General features: G+C 45.1%; 1 protein-coding gene across 6 annotated transcripts in view; it reads right to left on the bottom strand.

The window, feature by feature from the left end:
- GPR160 (G protein-coupled receptor 160) overlaps window positions 1-16,384 on the bottom strand; it is a 305,594-nt gene extending 289,210 nt beyond the window's left edge. For 2 of the 6 annotated variants that reach the window (XM_050778271.1, XM_050778274.1), the window contains exons 1-2: window positions 16,189-16,290; window positions 15,343-15,471 (exon numbers count right to left, since the gene is read on the bottom strand). Coding sequence is in view for 2 of the 6 variants with exons in the window: in XM_050778276.1 (XP_050634233.1) it covers window positions 15,343-15,471; window positions 15,771-15,898 (257 nt within the window). In the remaining 4 variants the exon portion in view is untranslated. Of the gene's footprint in view, window positions 1-15,342; window positions 15,472-15,770; window positions 16,027-16,188 lie in introns of those variants that run through there. The other 4 variants (XM_050778272.1, XM_050778276.1, XM_050778275.1 and 1 more) reach the window with 4 other exon arrangements.
- Between the last annotated feature and the right edge of the window lie 2,999 nt (window positions 16,385-19,383).

The following is a 19,383-nucleotide window of genomic DNA, read 5'->3' as shown; positions in this document are numbered from 1 at the left end:
AAGCTACAAAACTCTGCCAAAGAAAACTAAAGACCTTAATAGAGATATGCCATGTTCATGGATAAGAAGATTAATATTATTAACATGTCATCCTCCCCAGATTAGTTGATTCAATGTAGTTCTGATCAAAATCCAGGCCTTTTTCTTTTTTAAAGATATTGACAAGCTGATGCTAAAATGTATATGAAAACACAAAGGGTCAGAATAGTCAAAAACAAAGTTGGACGACTTACACTACCTGATTTCAAGACTTATAAATTACAGAACTCAAGACAATGAGCTTAAGAACAAACAGGTTGACAGAAGAGAGTTCAAACCAGTCCACTTGATTTATAAGAAAGTACCAATGCAATTCAATGCAGGAAAGGAAAGTCGTTTCAAAACATTGTGCTGGACTAACTGGATAACCGTATGAAAAAAAAAAAGGACCTTAACCCCACTTCACATCATTAACACAAATTAACTCAGGCGAGATCACAGGCCTAACTATAAAATGTAAGACTCTACAAGGAAAACAAAGGAGAATATGTTTGCAACCTTGGAGCAAAGAAGTCTCAAACAAAACACAAAAAGCACCAAATATAAAAGAAAAAAAATTGATAAAGTGAAGTCATTAAAATTAGATTCTTCTGTTCATCATAAGAAAATGAAAAGGCAATAACAGACTGGGAGAAAATGCTTACAACACATGTATCTAACAAAAGACTTGTGCCCAGACTACCAGACTACATATATAAAGAGTGCCTACAAATGAATAGCAAAAAGTCAAACTACTCAAACAAAAATGGGCAAAACACTTGAAAAGACATTCCAAAAAGAATATGTACAAATGGTCAATAGCACACAAAAAGGTACTCAACATCATTAGTTATCAGGATAAAGCTAATTAAAATGACAATGACATACAATTTCATCAGAATGACTAAAATCAGAAAGACCAACAATACCAAATATTAGAAAAGATGTAGAGTAACGAGAACTCTCATACACTGCTGTTTGAGGTGTAAAATGGTATATCCCCTTGGAAAATAGTGTGGCATTTCAACATACGCTTATCCTATGATCCAGTACTTCTACTGCTAGATATTTACCTAGGAGTAATTAAAACATGTTGGCCAGGCGTAGAGGCTCACGCCTGTAATCCCAACACTTTGGGAGGCCAAGGTGGGCGGATCACTTGAGGTCAGGAGTTCGAGATCAGCCTGGTCAACATTGTGAAACCATGTCTCTCCCCAAAATACAAAAATTAGCCGAGCATGGTGGCGTGCACCTGTAATCCCAGCTACTTAGGAGGCTGAGGCAGGGGATTCACTGGAGCCTGGGAGGTGGAGGTTGCAGTGAGCCGAGAATGTGCCATTACACTCCAGCCTGGGTGACAGAGTGAGACTCCATCTCAAAAACAAAACAAAACATGTCCACAAGACTTGTATAAGGTTCGGCAAGTATTTATTAGATATGAGATTAAAAACACAAACCATAAAAGAAATCAACAACTTAGGCTTCATCAAAATTTAAAACTTTTTTTTTCTTTAAAAGGCACCATTAGGGAAAACGTCATGGGTTTGGGGAAAATATTTTCAAACTATATATTTGTTTTTCATTTTTTTATTTTTCGAGACAGAGTTTCGCCCTGTCTCCCAAGCTGGAGTGCAGTGGTGCGATCCTGGCTCACTGCAACCTCCACCCCCCGGGTTCTTCTTCTGCCTCAGCCTCCAGAGTAGGCAATTCTTCTGCCTCAGCCTCCAGAGTAGCTGCAATTACAGGCGCATGCCATCACGCCCACCTAATTTTTGTATTTTTAGTAGAGACGGGGTTTCGCCATGTTGGCCAGGCTGATCTTGAACTCCTGACCTCAGGTGATCTGCTGGCCTCGGCCTCCCAAAGTGCTGGGATTACAGGTGTGAGCCACTGCGCCCAGCCCCAAACCATATATTTGATACAGAATTTGCATCTAGATATATATCTTAAAATTCTTGAACCTCAGTAAGAGGGTGGTGAGAAATAACCCAATTTAAAAATGGGGCAGCACTTTGGGAGGCTGAGGCAGACGGATCACGAGGTCAGGAGATCGAGACCATCCTGGCGAACACGGTGAAACCCCGTCTCTACTAAAAATACAAAAAAAACTAGCTGAGCATGGTGATGGGCGCCTGTAGTCCCAGCTGCTCGGGAGGCTGAGGCAGGAGAATGGCGTGAGTCCAGGAGGCGGAGGTTGCAGTGAGCCGAGGTCGCGCCACTGCACTCCAACCTGGGCGATAGAGCCAGACTCCATCTCAAAAAAAAAAGAGGGGCAAAAGGTGTAACTAGACATGTCGTCGAAGATGATATATATCTATAACAATATCAATATAGATCAAATATCCAATAAAAAAGAAGACATACAAGTAACTAATAAGCACATGAAAAGGAACTCAACATCATTAGTCATTAGGGAAATGCAAATTAAAACTGCAATGAGACACCATTATATACCCTTTGGAATATCTATAATAAGAACGAGTAACAATTTCAAATGTCAGCAAGAATGTAGAGAACCCTCAAACACTGTTAGTGGGACTCTAACACTGTACAGCCGCTTTTGGAAAATAGTTTGGCAGTTTCTTAAAAAGTTAAACATAAACTTACCACATGACTCCACAATTATACCCATACAAATCTACTCAAGAGAAATGTAAATAAGGTCTATATTAACACTTGTAGATAGCAACATTACCTCATTCACAGCATCATTATTCATAACAGCCAAGCCCTGGGAACAATTCAAATGTTCATCAACTGCTGAGTGGATAAATAAAATGTAGTATATTTATAAAACTGTATGCTATTCAACAATACAAAGCAGCAAGCTACTGATCCACGCTGCAACACGGATGAACCTCAAAAATGTGCTAAGTGAGAGATGCCTGACACAAAAAACTATATAATCCAAGATTCCTCTAATTTGAAATTTCCCAGACAAGGCAAGAGACAGAAGTTCAATGGTTGTCTGGGGCTAGAGGTGGGAACTGATTGTATACTGGCAGAGAGAAATTTGGGGGTGACAAAAAGTCAAAAACTGGGTTATGGTGATGGCTGCACAAACCTATCAATTACTAAAAACCATAGAATTGTACATAATGAACAGGTTTTATGGCATATAAATTATACCTCAATAAAGCTGTTTTTTAAAAAAGACTTATACAAGAATATTCATAGCAGCTATTTTTTTTAACAATTTTTTTTTTTTTTTTTTTGAGACAGGGTCTCGCTGTTTCGCCCAGGCTGGAGTGCAGTGGCACGATCTCAGCTTACTGCAACCTCTGCCTCCCAGGTTCACGTAATTCTCATGCCTCAGCCTCCCTAGCAGCTGGGGTTACAGGTGCCTGCCATGATACCCAGCTAATAACAATTTTTTTTTTAAGGTACAGAATCTTGCTATGTTGCCCAGGCTGGTCTCGAAATCCTGGACTCAAGTGATCTTCCCACCTTGACTTCCCAAAGTGCTGCTATGACAGGTATGAGCTGCCATGCTCAGCCATGGCAGCTTTATTCACAATAGCCCAAAACTGGAAACAACCCAAGTGATCATCAAAGGAGAATGGCTAAATTGGAGTATATTCAAAGAATGTAATATTAGTTACCAATAAAGAATTACAGAGTCACGCATGTATAAATCTCAAAAGCATTATGTTGAACAAAAGCAGCCACTTTTTTTGTCTACTATATATCACAATCCATTTATATGAAGTTGAAGAACAGACAATGCTCATTTATGGTGCTGGAAATCAGAACAGCAAGTGCCTCTGGACTGATTGCAAAGTAGCATGAGAGAACTGCCTGAAGCATGAAAATGTTCTGTGTCTTGACAGGAATGTTGTTTACATAGGTGCATACATTTATCAAAACTAAACACTTAAGATCTGTGCATTTTACTGTATGTACCTCGAAAATTTTTAAATACTTAAAAATGCCCCCCAAAAGACATACTACTGGACAAATTCAGCATCAATTAATCACATGAATTTTCAGGAGGTACAGCAGTGTGCGTTTCTGTTGCCCATGTCAAATAGTTAATATAAATGGCTAAGAGTTTGGTACTCATTTTTAAATGTTTTAATTATGTCATGATACAAACAAAAATACATTTAACATATGTAAATAATGCAACAGAATCAAACTCATTGTATATTAATTCACTTATTTACTCCAAAAACTTTTAAGGAGGATGAAAAATGTATTCCAGGCATCAAAGTTCAAATTATGACTTAATCACATATACAATACTGATGTTTCAATTTTTAAAAATTTAATTGTCAACCGGGCACTGTGGCTCACGCCTGTAATCCCAGCACTTTGGGAAGCTGAGGCAGGTGGATTGCCTGAGGTCGGGAGTTCAAGACCAGCCTGACCAATATGGAGAAACCCCACCTCTACTAAAAATACAAAAAAATTAGGTGGGCATGGTGGTGCATGCCTGTAATACCAGCTACTTGGGAGGCTGAGGTAGGAGAATCACTTGAACCTGGCAGGTGAAGGTTATGGTGAGACGAGATCGCGCCATTGTACTCCAGCCTGGGCAACAAGAGCAAAACTCCGTTTCAAAAAAAAAAAAATTAGCCGAGCATGGAGGCAGGCGCCTGTAATACCAGTTACTCAGGAGGCCAAGGCAGGAGAATCACTTGAACCTGGGAGGTGAAGGTTGTGGTGAGCTGAGATCGCGCCATTGCACTCCAGCCTGGGCTACAAGAGCGAAACTCCATCTCAACAACAACAACAACAACAACCAAAAAGACGAAGAGGAAGAAAATTAGGTGGGTGTGGTGGCAGGCACCTGTAATCCCAGCTACTTGGGAGGCTGAGGCAGGAGAATCACTTAAACCTGAGAGGTGGGAGGTTGCATTGAGCCGAGAACACACCACTGCATTCCAGCCTGGTCAACAAGAGTGAAATTCAGTCTCAAAAAAAAAAAAAAAGAAATTGTTTGAGTGTACCTTTCAGAATAAAGTTTACTTAATATCAGGTTCTTGGTCTGCTGGTGAGAGGAAAGAAGTATTAGAGAACTTAACAGTCTCAGACTCATGAAACAAAAACAAGCTTGGCAGCAATCAGGTCCAGCAGGTTCCAGACTCACCGAGTAGTCATTTCAGGCCTCCACCGCCGGCTCCAGCTCCCAAGCCACTGGAAGATGGGTGCCAGGAGGAAAGGCTAAACTTTGTGGACACACCCTGAGGAAGGCTGCTGCCTGGTCCGTGACATCTACTGTGACAGAGGACTCAGGCCAGGAGGAAAGGAGCACCACCACCACGGGCAGCTTGCCCATCCTTCTGTCACTTCCTTTCCATTCCCCTAGGTCCCCCTTAGAGTGACCCTCAGAGTTGGCTCTACACCAGCCCTGGAGGCGTGATGCGAATGAGGCATGACCCTGCTCCCTGGAGTTGTCTACAGACCACACTACCCAGTGTCTGGGAGGGCACAATGTCAGGGCACTTCCTATACTCCTGGGGCATTTAAGGAGGGTTTAAAATGTTCACGCCTTTTGACCCAGTGGCTGCACTCTGGTAATTCATCATCAGAAAATAATCTGGGTTGAAGGAAATAATTACTGCGTAAATTCGGCATACTTGTAATAGCCCACAGTACACCCTCCCCTGTCTCCAAAAGAACCAAAACAACTTAATGTCTAAACATTAGGGAATGAGTCAAATGAATTATGAGACAGTCATAAGATGGACTACCACCTGCAGCCATGAAAGATAAAATTTGTTATTATTGAGAGAAAAACTAGGTAACAGGAAAATGCTGATGGTATTATGTTAAATGACAGATGCAAGATAAAGCTGTGCAGGGCTTCTCACAGGGGGATGAGATGGGATCCTGCTGATCCCTGAACCGGTGTTACTGAGGGGAGCCTGCTGTTGTCCTTAGATGGTCTTACGTTAAGGGAGATACGAGGATGCAAACCAGTGGTACATCCCAATATTAGGGAAATAGGAAAAATGTATGGAAACAGGAAAAATGTAGGAAATAGACACAGTGGTACATCCTAATATCAGGGAAATAGGAAAAATTGTATGTATATTCACAGATCAGAGGTAATTAATGCCAGCCCACCGTAACTGGTAAGGTGGTGGCCTCAGGGACTAAGACTTCTGAAATTTGAATATGGATCTTGTTAAAAGACAGATTCTGATTCAATATGTCTGGGGCGAGCCTGAGATTTTGCATTTCTAACAAGCTCCCAGGTGATGCCATGCTGCCAGCGCACAGGCCACGCCACGGATGGAGCAAGCCTGAAGAGGACACGTATCCTGGAGGGGTAGAACCCGATGACACGAACAGCAACTGGTTGGTGACAATAGAGGTACATGTTTACTTTTTACAAATTTGTATCTTCCACAATACAAATTTGTTGCTTTCATGGTAAGAAAGAAAACTTTCCACGTTGAAAACCTTTGACTCGGTAATTATTTTTACAGGAATCCATCTCAAATAATGTGAAATGGGCTCCAAGGTTTATGTGCATTCAAATTGGAATGATGTACAACATCAAAAAATGAGCAACGACTTAGTTCTCTAATATTTTAAGAGAATGGCTAAAAAAGACTAAAACAGCATGCAGTCATTAAAAATATTTATAAAGACATAGGGGAATACAATGATATTTTTTATTTAAAAAAAATTTTAATAGCTTTAGGTGTACAAGTGGGTTTGTTACATAGATGAACTGTATAGTGGTAAAGTCTAGGATTTTAGAGTGCTCATCACCCAGATAGTGTACATTGTACCTAATAGGTTGTTTTTCATCCCTCATCCCCTTCCCATCCTCCCCTTCTGAGTCTCCATAGTCCATTATATCACTCTGTATGCCTCTGTGTACCCATAGCTTAGCTTCCACTTACTTATAAGTGAGAACATACGGCATTTCGTTTTTGATTCCTGAGTTACTTCACTTAGAATAATGGCCTTCATGGGCGTGGTAGCTCACGCCTGTAATCCCAGTACTTTGGGAGGCCGAGGCGGATGGATCACCTGAAGTCAGGAGTTCGAGACCAGCCTGGCCAACATGGTGAAACCCTGCTCTACAAAAATTATCTGGACATGATGGCGGGTGCCTGCAATCCCAGTTACTCGCGAGGCTGAGGCAGGAGAATCGCTTGGGAGGTGGAGGTTACAGTGAGCCGACATTGGGCCACTGCATTCCAGCCTGGGTGACTGAGCAAGACTCCATCTCAAAAAAAAAAAAAAAAGAATAATGGTCTTCAGTTCCATCCAAGTTGCTGCAAAAGACATTATTTTGTTCTTTTTATAGCCGACTAGTATTCCATGGTGTGTGTGTGTATATATGTGATGTGTGTATATATATATCACATTTTCTTTATCCACTCATTGGTTGATGGACACTTAGGCTGATTCCATATCTTTGCAATTGTGAATTGTGCTATGATAAACATATGCATGCAGGTATCTTTTTGATATCATCATAATGATAAATTGTAATCATAGTATGGCAACTATGTTAAAATTCTAACATAAAATGAATTGTTTATAAAATGTTAAAATTTTTTAAATTTCTAAAAAACCAAAGTAAAACATAATAGAAAGGAAATATACCCAAATGTCAATGCCTTCAGATCCTTGGATTGCGGGTCATAAAAGACTCCTCCCTTTAAACCTTTCAGAATACAGTAAAGTTGAAGGCAGGCAGGATCAGGAGGCAAGGGCAGCAGTGGAAAGCCGCAGAGGACATGGGAAGAAGAGAAAACCTCGCAGGGGTTGAGCAGGAGAGTGCAGGCTTGGGGCCCATCCACTGAGGATGCGGTGAGGGTGTGGTGGGTATAGACTTCTCACCAGAACACCCGGCTGGAGCGCAGGAGAAGGACGAAGGGTTAGGTGAAGGTAGAATGGACTCTGAAGCTTTGGGTCTGCACCTGGGGCAGGAGGGAGAATCCAAAGCCTACTGCCTGTCTTCTTCCCACCTGTCCCTGCTGGAGGGGACTGGGCAAGGGCTATCAACGGGGGGGACCTCTGCCCTGCTGCTTGGAGGGGAATCACTGGCCCTCCATTCAGCTTCCGTGGACACCATGGATGCCTTCAGCTTCCCAGGAACACCTTAGCTATCAATCTCTAAAGTGCTCCCTCCTCAGAATTACTTATGGGCATAAAGAATCAGAACTCATGTTACCTCTCTGATAAAGTAAAATGAAGGTCCTTCCATGTTCTCATTTCTGGCCTGAACCTGGGTTCACTTCTGTACCTCTCCTGACAGGCAGCCAAAAGGCAATAGAAACAAATGTAAACAAACAGAAACCTGCATTGCTAGTTTAAAGATCAAACCAGATGGTCCTTTTAAGAACTACAAAATATTAAATAAACACTAGTTAACAGCATCTATATTACTTTTCCAAGTTAAAGAGTAAGCCTCTCAATGTATCTGTTCTATGATTTTACTACTAAGGTGCAAGTCAGGCATTGTACTTCACTGTGTCTCTGTCAGGCTTTCATAAAATGTTGTTAGCCCCTCACAACATTCCTATTAGATATGCTTATTCCCAGGTGACAGAAGAGGCACTGGCTGCCTAGAAGACCTAGCCTTAAACCCCTGCCAGGCAGTGGCACAGCTGAGGCTGGGACTCCTGTGTCGCAGCTAACACCAGTCCGCTCTCTCGTAAGGGAGTGGAGTTTGTATCCACGCGAATGCTAGGGGATTCCAACTCCTTTCCACAGTCAGTCACAGATTAAAAAAGGAGATTTTAATCCCCGAACAACAAAGCCAAAGCCTTGGTTCAAAGCCACAAGCTGTGGCCCAGTTCTCACCAATTCCAAAGCTGCTGCTGCACCAAACACCCTGTTAGCATTTGTCATGGAGAACATTTCCCTATGGCCACGTGGCAACCCAGATGAGCAGCCCATGGCTCACTCCACGAACAGAGGTCAGAGCTCAGATGCATTTCTTCCCTGTGGTTTTTCTTCTAACATTATGTGGGGGAAATTCTCCCCAGTAAAACTGAAAGTAAAGGAAGCAGGGCTCTAACAACAACAACAACAATAATAGCTAACTCACAGTCCATCCTGCTCCATGCCAGGCACTGCTACAAGCACTTGACGTGCCAGTGAATCCTCGCAGCTCTAGGACATAGGTACTGTTATTACTCCTAGCTTACACAGGGGAAACTGAGGGACAAAGAGGTTTTAAAAAATGAGGTCACACAGGTGGTGGAAGAACCAGAAATGAAACCCAGGGATCTGGCTGAGTCCATACTCAGACTGCTCGGCCTCTCCCTGTTGGCTCTGGCTAATAACCAATTACCCCACTCTTCCTTGACACGGGGGTTCATCATCACCTGAGGGAACACACACCCACAAACCTGATTCCAGAGTTATCCAGAAAGGATCCCCTCAAGCAGCGGGTTCGGCATTCATAAAACTTGTGGGCCTCTGAACTCACTTTTTTTTTCTTTCTCTCTCTTTTTTTTTTTTTTTTTGAGACAGAATCTCGCTCTGTCGCCCAGGCTGGAGTGCAGTGGCATGATCTCAGCTCACTGCAACCTCCGCCTCCCCGTTCAAGCAATTCTTCTGCTTCAGCCTCCCAAGTAGCTGGGACTACAGGTGAGCGCCAACACGCCTGGCTAATTTTTTTTTTTTTTTTTTTGTATTTTTAGTAGAGACAGGGTTTCACTGTGTTAGCCAGGATGGTCTACATTTCCTGACCTCATGATCCACCCACCTCAGCCTCCCAAAGTGCTGAGATTACAGGTGTGAGCCACCACGCCCGGTCTGAACTCACTTCTTTTGGCCAAAACAAGTTGTTCCACTTGGAGACTTTGTTTATTCTATATCCGTTTACACACACACCTAGACTGACAACTCTAGTGACAAAGGCCCATAACAGCACCTCAGATTTCCTCAAAGCCACCCAACAAGGTTCACTTTTATGCCATTTCCTCTTTTCGTTCTCCACAGCACACACACAGGGGAAGAAAATGCAGAACTCACGGGAAGGAAACAAAGACCTAAAGAGAAACTTCAACGGTCGTGAAACTCCAGCTATTCACAGAGGCGAGAATGTTTGCCCCATGACCCTTAACCGAAAGTCTGAAGGCAAGGAAATTAAGCCACCCTTGGACTTCTGCCACAGAAACCCCTTGAAGGCTGCACTATGCGGGCGCCTCAGCTCCTCATCCCTGTAGAGCCTTCTGGGGGTGCTGTGTCTAAGCAGCGTGTAGAAGTGGACTTGTCATCAGCAGGAGAGTGTGGGCAGAGAAGGATGGGGGAGGAGGCCCTTTGCAAGTCCTAGGAACCCCTCAGAGTGGCTGGGGTCCAGTTCAAAGCAGCTACAGAGAGCTGACACACAACCTCAGGATCCACATGGGTCCCAGAGTCAGGCTGTTTAAAGGGGAAGGGTTAAAGGGCTTTTTTGTGCCCTATCCTGGCAGGGCACCCACCTGCCTACTCACAAAGACCCAATGGTGTGGGAGTTTGGAGCCATTCCTTTTCCCTACTGAGGCCTGCCCACACCTACTCCATTCTTGTCAAACCACAAGGGGTAGCAAACAAGTTCCTTGTGAGAAAAATAGACAGCATGGGAGAAAAATGACAACACAACTTGTATTCGTCTGACAGAGAAGCACTGGAACTAAATACAAGACTCTCATTTCCTCAAAGGAGTATGATCTTTCCCATTTTTCTTTTCTTTTCTTTTCTTTTTTTGAGATGGAGTTTCGCTCTTGTTCCCCAGGCTGGAGTGCAATGGCGCAATCTCGGCTCACTGCAACCTCCGCTCCCTGAGTTCAAGTGATTCTCCAGCCTCAGCCTCCCAAGTGGCATACGCCACCACGCCAGGCTAATTTCGTATTTTTAGTAGAGATGGGGTTTCTCCATGTTGGTTAGGCTGGTCTCGAACTCCCGACATCAGGTGATCCCCACACCTCAGCCTCCCAAAGTGTCTTTACCATTTTTTTTTGCAACAAGAGCCTCTCAACCTATATTTTGTTATTCCATTTGGGGTAGAAACACACACATAGAAAGATTTCTTACCATAAAAAAAAAAAAAGTGCAATCTCAGGGCTGGGGACTACTTTAGGGATTGCTGGGGGCTGAGGGGACTGGTATGTACTACACTTCCTTAAAGAGGCAGCTGCTCTAGTATTGCCTTTGGGAATCGTTAGGGCAGAATATTTGAAATTTCCCAATTTTCAACACTGACTCAGTGTTTTTTTTAAGCTCTATGCTGGCCCGACAGAACATGTGTTGGTCAGATGTGACCCATGCCCCCCGCCTGTCACCAGGACAGTAGGGTGTGGTAAGAAGACAGTTTGCCTAGACTACCCAATTCTTGGGCATGTTGCTCTGCTTCCTGCTAAAGGTAGTGTGAAACTGCCAGAAATAATGCAGACTGTCAAATCTGACGGAGCTGAGTTTGCATCTTAGCTCTACTTTTACTAGCTACAAGACCTCAGGCAAAAACTATTAACCTCTAGCCTCAACTTCCATTTGCAAAATGGACTGATAATACCCAACCTAGAGACATTTGTCAGAATTAAAAATGTGTGGGCCGGGCATGGTGGCTCATACCTGTAATCCCAGCACTTTGGGAGACTGAGGTGGGTGGATCACCTGAGGTCAAGACTTCGAGACCAGCCTGGCCAACATGGTGAAACCCCGTCTCTACTAACGATACAAAAATTAGCCAGGCACGGTGGCTGGCACCTGTAATCCCAGCTACCCGGGAGGCTGATGCAGGAGAATTGCTTGAACCCAGGAGGTGGAGGTGGCAGTGAGCCGAGATCACACCATTGCACTCCAGCCTGGGCAACAGAGCAAAAACTCTGTCTCAAAACAAAACAAAAAACAAAAACCTGTGTGAAGACTACCATGAATTCTTTTTTTTTTTTTTTTTTAAGAGACAGAGTCTTGCCCTGTTGTCCAGGCTGGCGTGCAATGGTGCAAACATAGCTTATTACAGCCTGGAACTGCTGGGCTCAAGCCGTCCTCCCACCTCAGCCACCACACTGGCCAATTTTTTTATTATTATTATTATTTTTTTGTAGAGATGGGGGTCTCACTATGTTGCCCAGGCTGGTCTTGAACTCTTGGCCACAAGCAAACCTTCCTCCCCTCAGCCTCCCAAAGAGCTGGGATTACAGGTGTGAGCCACCACACCCAGCCCATGAACTCTTTTTTTTAGCCAATGAACTCTTGATCAACGTTAAATTTCCTTCCCTATCTCCCTAAAGAAGTGATTTAAAGCAATCTTCTTTAGATTTCTTTTTCGAGGCAATATCTTGCTCTGTCACCCAGGCTGGAGTACAGTGGTGTGATCACGGCTCACTGCAGCCTCGACCTCCCAGACTCACACAATCCTCCCACCTCAGCCTTCTGAGTAACTGGGACTACAGGCGTGTACCACCATACCTGGCTAATTTTTATTTATTTATTTTTATTTTGTGGAGTAAAGGTCTCACTATGTTGCCCAGGCTGACTTCCTTATATTTCAATGTTCCCATCTGTTAAAAACCAAAATTACCCTCTATCACCACTGCTCCGCCTTACACGATGGGATGAGGTGCTGTACATGAAAGCTAAGTGCTTATGAATCTAGAAGAATACCGTTGACTAGATTGCCAACACCCTTTCCTATCATTTCTAGCCCGACAGGGGAGCAATTTGCTTTTCTAATGCATTTATATCCTTAATAATGAGAATCAGGGCGAAATAGTATCACATTTGTGGTAAGTCCTTAAAATAGCTATTAGCAATCAACTCTCCAGAGTCCAAATCTACCACCCTCCTACAGAGGAGAGTAAACATTAGTTTGGTCACTAAAGGGCCTGGCAAGTTTCTTTTCTCTTTCCATGCTCTTTTAGGGAACTAGAGAGGAAACTGAGGTATAAAATGAAGTTACGTGACAATTGTACACTTCTTTTATTCATACCAAGAAAACAGAGGCACAAACCAAACAATTTCACTTCATTTAAGTACCATGATTAATTCACTGTGGTATTTCCCCCTACTATAAGGGGATTTTTGTTGGTTGTCTCATTATTTTCCCATCACAGCAGTGAAATTAGGACATGCTTCAGCATTCCTCAACTGAATCTTAAAACATCTTTACATCCTTTAGATTAGTGAATCTACAGGAGCAAGGTCTAGGCTGAGGAGATTCACTGAACACTTCAACTTTTAACTGTCCCGGATCTCATCTCTTTGACTTGTTTTATCCTTAAATCCAAAGGCATTACATTCAGTTATACTGAAGCTACTAAAAAATGTGGATTTGCCTTTCGGGAATATACCTCCCCTTCCTCCCTCTATTAACTTCAACAGCTCCCTCTCAGAATCACCGCTTTTCCAAATTACTGACCAAGCATGACAGAATGAGTAGGAATTATAGGCTAAATCTGGAGAAAAAAAATTTAGAGCAAGCCTGATGAAGATATAGCTACTACTCCTTCCTTACCCTCCTACAAGCATGGTTCTTGAAAAAAATGTGTTAAACGCCATGCAGAACTTTTAGGAGTCAGTGCTTTGCTAAATATTTACACGTCACGATCCCTAAAGCAAACAAGGTAACGATGAAACAGGCAACACAACACAGCAACAAGCAGCCCTCCACTCATTTTGTGCTTTGTTTTTATCATGTACACTTTTTATTGATGCATACAGTGCTTCCAGAAGTGTACATAAATCCTAAGTGTAAACAGACATGTGTGTTCACTACTCTGAACTCTGTTTTTTGATGAGCATAACTTGGAAGGGATTTGCGCAATTAGGCAAAACTGCTAACACACTTTATACAATCCGCCCGACTGGAGGCAATCAACCCCCAGGCTTGCTAATGCCCTTTGTATAAAAAAAAGCTGACCTAGCCTCCACCTGCATCAACTTGATCCGCTCAGCTTTGTCACACTCAGCAAACACCCTCTGCCTTCTGAGCAAAATAAATCAGCACCTCCAGTAGGGAGAAAAAAACTTTTTATGACCGAGTCTGGAGAAGCAGCCTTGACACCCAATTTACAAAAAACGAGGGACTGTGGAAGACCTCGCATCTAAACTCAGCTGCAGTGCCAAACCTACCTTATGCAAAAAAGCTCCACAGGTGGTGGTGTTCTGTTTAAAGGAAAATGCCAAACACACACAAATACTGAAATAGTGTAAGGACTTCCATAACCATCATCCAGCTTCAACTATTTTTATTTCTGTTTTACTTTAAGTTCTGGGATACATGTGCTGAACGTGCAGGTTTGTTAATAGGTATACACATATACATGTGCCATGGGGGTTTGCTGCACCTATCAACCTGTCATCTAGGTTTTAAGCCCTACATGCATTAGGTATTTGTCCTAATACTCTCCCTCTCCTTTGCCCCCATCCTCCAACAGGCCGCCCCCGCCGCATGATGTTCCCCTCCCTGTGTCCACGTGTTCTCTCCAGCTTCAACTATTAACAATCCATGAACAATCTCCTCTCATCTTGTTCCCCTCACTTCTCTGCTAGCATCTAAAACTGAATAATTCTGAAGCAAATCCTAAAGTAGTATTTCAACTTCAGTGTGTGTCTCTATAGGGATTTTTAAAACCTTAGTCATGATACCATTACCAAAAGTAACTAAACAGAACTATTATAATTTCCTTGATACTATCAAATAATCAGTAGAAATTTCCTTCATCGTCTCCTTATTTATTTATTTATTTATTTTGAGAGGAAGTCTCGCTCTGCCTCCCAGGCTGGAGTGCAGTGGCACGATCTCGGCTTACTGCAATCTCTGCCTTCGGCGTTGAAGTGATTCTCCTACCTCAGCCTTCCCGAGTAGCTGGGATTATAGGCGCGTGCCACCACACCCTGCTAATTTTTGTATTTTTAGTAGAGAAGGGTTTCACCATGTTGGCCAGGCTGGTCTCGAACTCCTGACCTCAGATGATCCACCCACCTCGGCCTCCCAAAGTGCTGGGATTACAGGTGTGAGCCACCGCACTCAGCCATCATCTTCATTTTAAAAAACATTCATCAAATCAGGATCCAACCAACGTCCGCACCTTGTATTGCCACCGAATGTCTCTTAAATCGTTTTGAAATTGCACACAGGTCCTCCTCCCTGTAATTCTCATACCAGCCAGGCTGATTCCCACTGACAATTTCCAAATAACTATAATAACTCTGTTCTGGAGATATCACAAGTAAGTGCCGGTCTTAGAGCTTGTCAAATGTATACATATATGTTTATATTTATATATAAATGCACAAAGTACACACGAAACCATTTCACTCGAAGCAATAACAATACTGAGAGCTAAACACTCGTTCATATGTCTTGCTATGCTTCTCGACGGGGGTTATCTCTGGGATTTAAGCAACACTTCCCCTTACCGGAGACATTTGCGCAAGTGTAGGACGAAGCCGGAGCGGTTCCTCCCAGCTGAACCTGCCTCCGGAGGTCGGGTAAGTGCGTTCGCCTCCGGACTGCAGGGGGCGGCCCTGCCACCACCTCGAGGGCACCTGTGCAGATGAGAAAAGGAGTTTCAGCCGCTGGGTTCTTGGGGATGGACGCAGGTAATCTAGAGGGAATTTTGAGCCAGCCAGGATGGTCATCCAGGAACCTACCGGGACGCAACTGCCTCGAAAAACAAACAGCCGGGCAAGGCCCTGGGGCTTAATCCCAGTGGCCCGCGCGGGCGGGGGCGCAGTCCCCAACGCCCAAGGCCAGGGGAGGGGACGCAAAGTCGGCCCCAATAAATGCGCGCGCGCGTGTGTGTGTGTGTGTGTGTGTGTGTGTGTGTGTGTGAGAGACTATTCACCTCTGGGCGCCAGGAAAGAGCGAAGAGTTGCATACACCCACTTCTGTAACCTTGCTGGGTTTGTCATGCTCAAAAAGCATCTCCCCTGGAGAGAGGGTGGCGAGTCTCTGGGTGTGGGACACGCCCATTCCCCGGACCCCATGCCCTCAAACCCACGACGGACCTCAGTTGCTAAGGCTCCTCTGTAATCCCCATCCCGAAGGTGGGAGGCTTGGGCGTCCGCGCCCCACTCCTGGATCTCTTAAGTAGCAGAGAACCCCCAACCCCTGAGTTCCTGCAAAGGAAATTCCTTCCCCTCCCAGACGCGCTGAGCACCCGGCCAGGGAGGCCGGGAGCGGCGCGGGGACAGTTGGCCGCCCGGCGGCTGGGACGCCGGTGGCGAGAGCGCCGGGCGCCCTCCACCCGCGCCCGCACTCACCCGAGGATCGATGGCTGTCGGCTCCGCAAGGTTGAGTGCCCGGCACCTGCGGCGCCCGTGCCCAGGTGACTGCCCGAGGGAGGGGCGAGGGCCCAGCGCGCTGGCCTGGTCCAGCCCCACCCCGCGCGCTCCCGGGAGGGGCGGGGTAGCACGGCCCCGGGACCCCGCGGCGACCCCGCTGTGGCTCAGCCGGCTCCAGGCCAGGAAATGCGGGCGACAGAGCCGAGCAACCTTTGAGCGCGCACGCCCCGTCCGGGCCCGACAAACAGGGGCCGGAGGGCGCCGCCTGCCGGCTGGACGGAAAGATATCACGGAGACTGCCACCGCCCGCCGGCTAGGAGGGGGCTGGGTTGAGGCTGGCAGAGGGACCCCCCAGGGGTGCGCAGTGCGGGAGCCGCTGGGGGCTTACTGCGACCCCCTTCCTCGTGCCACGTCTTGAGGACCCAGCTCCTGTCCTAGGAGCTCCCCATCTCCCCAGCAGGCAGGGCGAGCGGGGGCCACTGGGTCAAAACTTCTCCTTCCCTTACCTCTGCAAATTTAGACTTGGCAGTTGTCTCCAGATACACAGGGTGGCCAGGCGATGGCTCATGCCTGTAATCCTAGCACTTTGGAAGGCCAAGATGGGCGGATCACTTGAAGTCAGGATTTCGAGACCAGCCTGGCCAACATGGTCCACGTTGGTCGCCATCTCTACTAAAAATACAAAAATCAGCCGGGCGTGGTGGCACGCACCTGTAATCCCAGCTATTCGGGAGCCTGGGGCATGAGAATCGCTTGAACCCGGGAGGCAGAGGTTGAGGTGAGCTAAGACCACACCATTGCACTCCAGCCTGGGCAGCAAGAGCCAGACTCCGGAGGTCTCAAAAAAAAAAAAAAAAAAAAAAAAAAAAAAAAAAAAAAGTATACACAGGGTGACAGAACTTGAAACTTGTATGCTTCTAAGCAACCACCTGCAGTGTACTGTGAATTCAGATTTTTAAATAAAAATCTGCAAATATTAAATAGCACATACATTGCATTGCCCTTTTTGTGTCAACAGTGCTAATTTGTTGTCATTCAACAAATATTTGTTGAGCACCTATGACTTGCTGGTCATTTAAACATTTAAAATATCGAACAATTAGGCTGGCTCGGTGGCTCAAGCCTGTAATCCCAGCACTTTGGGAGACTAAGGCGGGTGGATCACTTGAGGTCAAGAGTTCGAGACCAGCCTGGCCAACATGGTGAAACCCCATCTCTACTAAAAATACAAAAATTAGCCAGGCATGATGGCACATGCCTGTAGTCCCAGCTACTTGTGAGGCTGAGGCAGGAGAATGGCTTGAACAAAGGAGGCAGAGGTTGCAGTGAACCAAGATCACGCCATTGCACTCCAGCCCGGGCAACAGAGAGAGGCTTCATCTGAAAAAATAAATAAATAAAATATTGCATAATTTCTTCCTTCTCTTCATGCAGAGCCTTGAACGAGGGGAGTGTTCTGGGCCTCTCAACCTCTCTGAGTGTCATAGCAGTTCGAGATTAGAGATGACCAGGTCCATACACGTTTGTATCTCTCCACAATGTCAGTCTTTTTTTTTTTTTTTTTTTTTTAATGCTATTTCAATCACGAAATCCAGAAGCTAGATGGAGTTCCCAAGGAGGCAATTCTCCTTAGTCCTTCCTGCTCACTCTGTAGTCAGAGCACATAGGTTCAAGCCACTCCATAAGTCAGTAAATATTGCAAACCATACATACTAGTATACTTAATCACTATACGAATGTTGTAGATTAAACATTCCACAACAAACAAAGTAATATTTAACATCAAGAGAAAAAAGAGATAGGCGAAAGGGTTAATGAACCAATCCGAAGGGAGCGAAGAAGACAAAGGGAGTCCTGGTCTGGGCCTGGTGGTCTGCAAGGAAGAGTCTTTGGGCCGGGCGAGGTGGCTCACACTTGTAATCCCAGCACTTTGGGAGGCCGAGGTGGGCGGATCACGAGGTCAGGAGATCAAGACCATCCTGGCTAACACGGTGAAACCCCGTCTCTACTAAAAATACAAAAAATTAGCTGGGCGAGGTGGCAGGCACCTGTAGTCCCAGCTACTCTGGAGGCTGAGGCAGAAGAATGGCATGAACCCGGGAGGCGGAGCTTGCAGTGAGCCGAGATTGCACCACTGCACTCCAGCCTGGGAGACAGAACGAGACTCTGCCTCAAAAAAAAAAAAAAAAAAAAAAAAAAAGAGTCTTTGATGTGGCAGAGCTTTTGGTGGCAACTTCTGAGTTCTTATCACGAGTGACTGCAAGACGGTGTTAGTGAAGACAGATAAGCTGAAGGCTTGGCTCTTTTACAGTCAGAGGGTCCTCTGGTGAGAACTGATAGTGGATGAGTGTGCTTGTTTGTGTTCTTTTTTAAAACCTGTTCATTAAGCAAAACATCTTATCCTTGTTAGCAAAGTGCCTATGAAATATAAAATGGAGGGTTTTTCTAAGACGGAATTAATTATGTCAAGGGTGGTTTATACACTGAGAGTCTGGACTAGCCTTGGAAGGAACTCAGTAATTGCCTAAGGGTGCAATAAGAACCCTGATATAATTGTGGGTTGCTAGGGAAACTGAGGAGCAGCTTCACCCAGCCTGGAGTGGCAGAGAGAATTTCCTGGAGAAGTGCAGAGGCCAACTGAATCACAGGGGACTACCAGGTTCACCAGGATGTGAGGTGCTTCCGCCAAGATTCCACCGTGTGTGAAGTGAGAAGTGGAAAGCCAGGCAGAGAGTGCATGTTCTAATAAGGGAATGGCAAGTGGGTCAGTATACCTGACAGGGAGAAGATGGGAGTTGAGTTAGAGCAGAGGGCATGGGGGCCAAATCATACTCATAACAAAAATAACCATCGTCTATGGAGTGGATAGTATAGAACAGGAGCTGGACATACATCACTTCAAACGAGCCTCACACCAACCCTACAAGGTAGAGTTATTACTCTCCTTTCTAGAAGAGGAAAATGAGAGCTGGGCGCGGTGGCTCACACCTGTAATCCCAGCACTTTGGGAGGCTGAGGTGGGCGGATTGCCTGAGGTCAGAAGTTCAAGGCCAACCTGGCCAACATGGTAAAACCCAGTCTCTACTAAAAATACAAAAATTAGCCAGGCATGGTGGCGGGTGCCTGTAATCCCAGCTACTCAGGAGGCTGAGGCAAGAGAATTGCTTGAACCCG

Source organism: Macaca thibetana, chromosome 2, assembly GCF_024542745.1.
Source record: "Macaca thibetana thibetana isolate TM-01 chromosome 2, ASM2454274v1, whole genome shotgun sequence".
In the NCBI taxonomy this organism is placed as follows: Eukaryota; Metazoa; Chordata; class Mammalia; order Primates; family Cercopithecidae; genus Macaca; species Macaca thibetana.
Note: the sequence above shows the minus strand (reverse complement) of the source record. Positions and strands in the feature narration are given on the sequence as shown.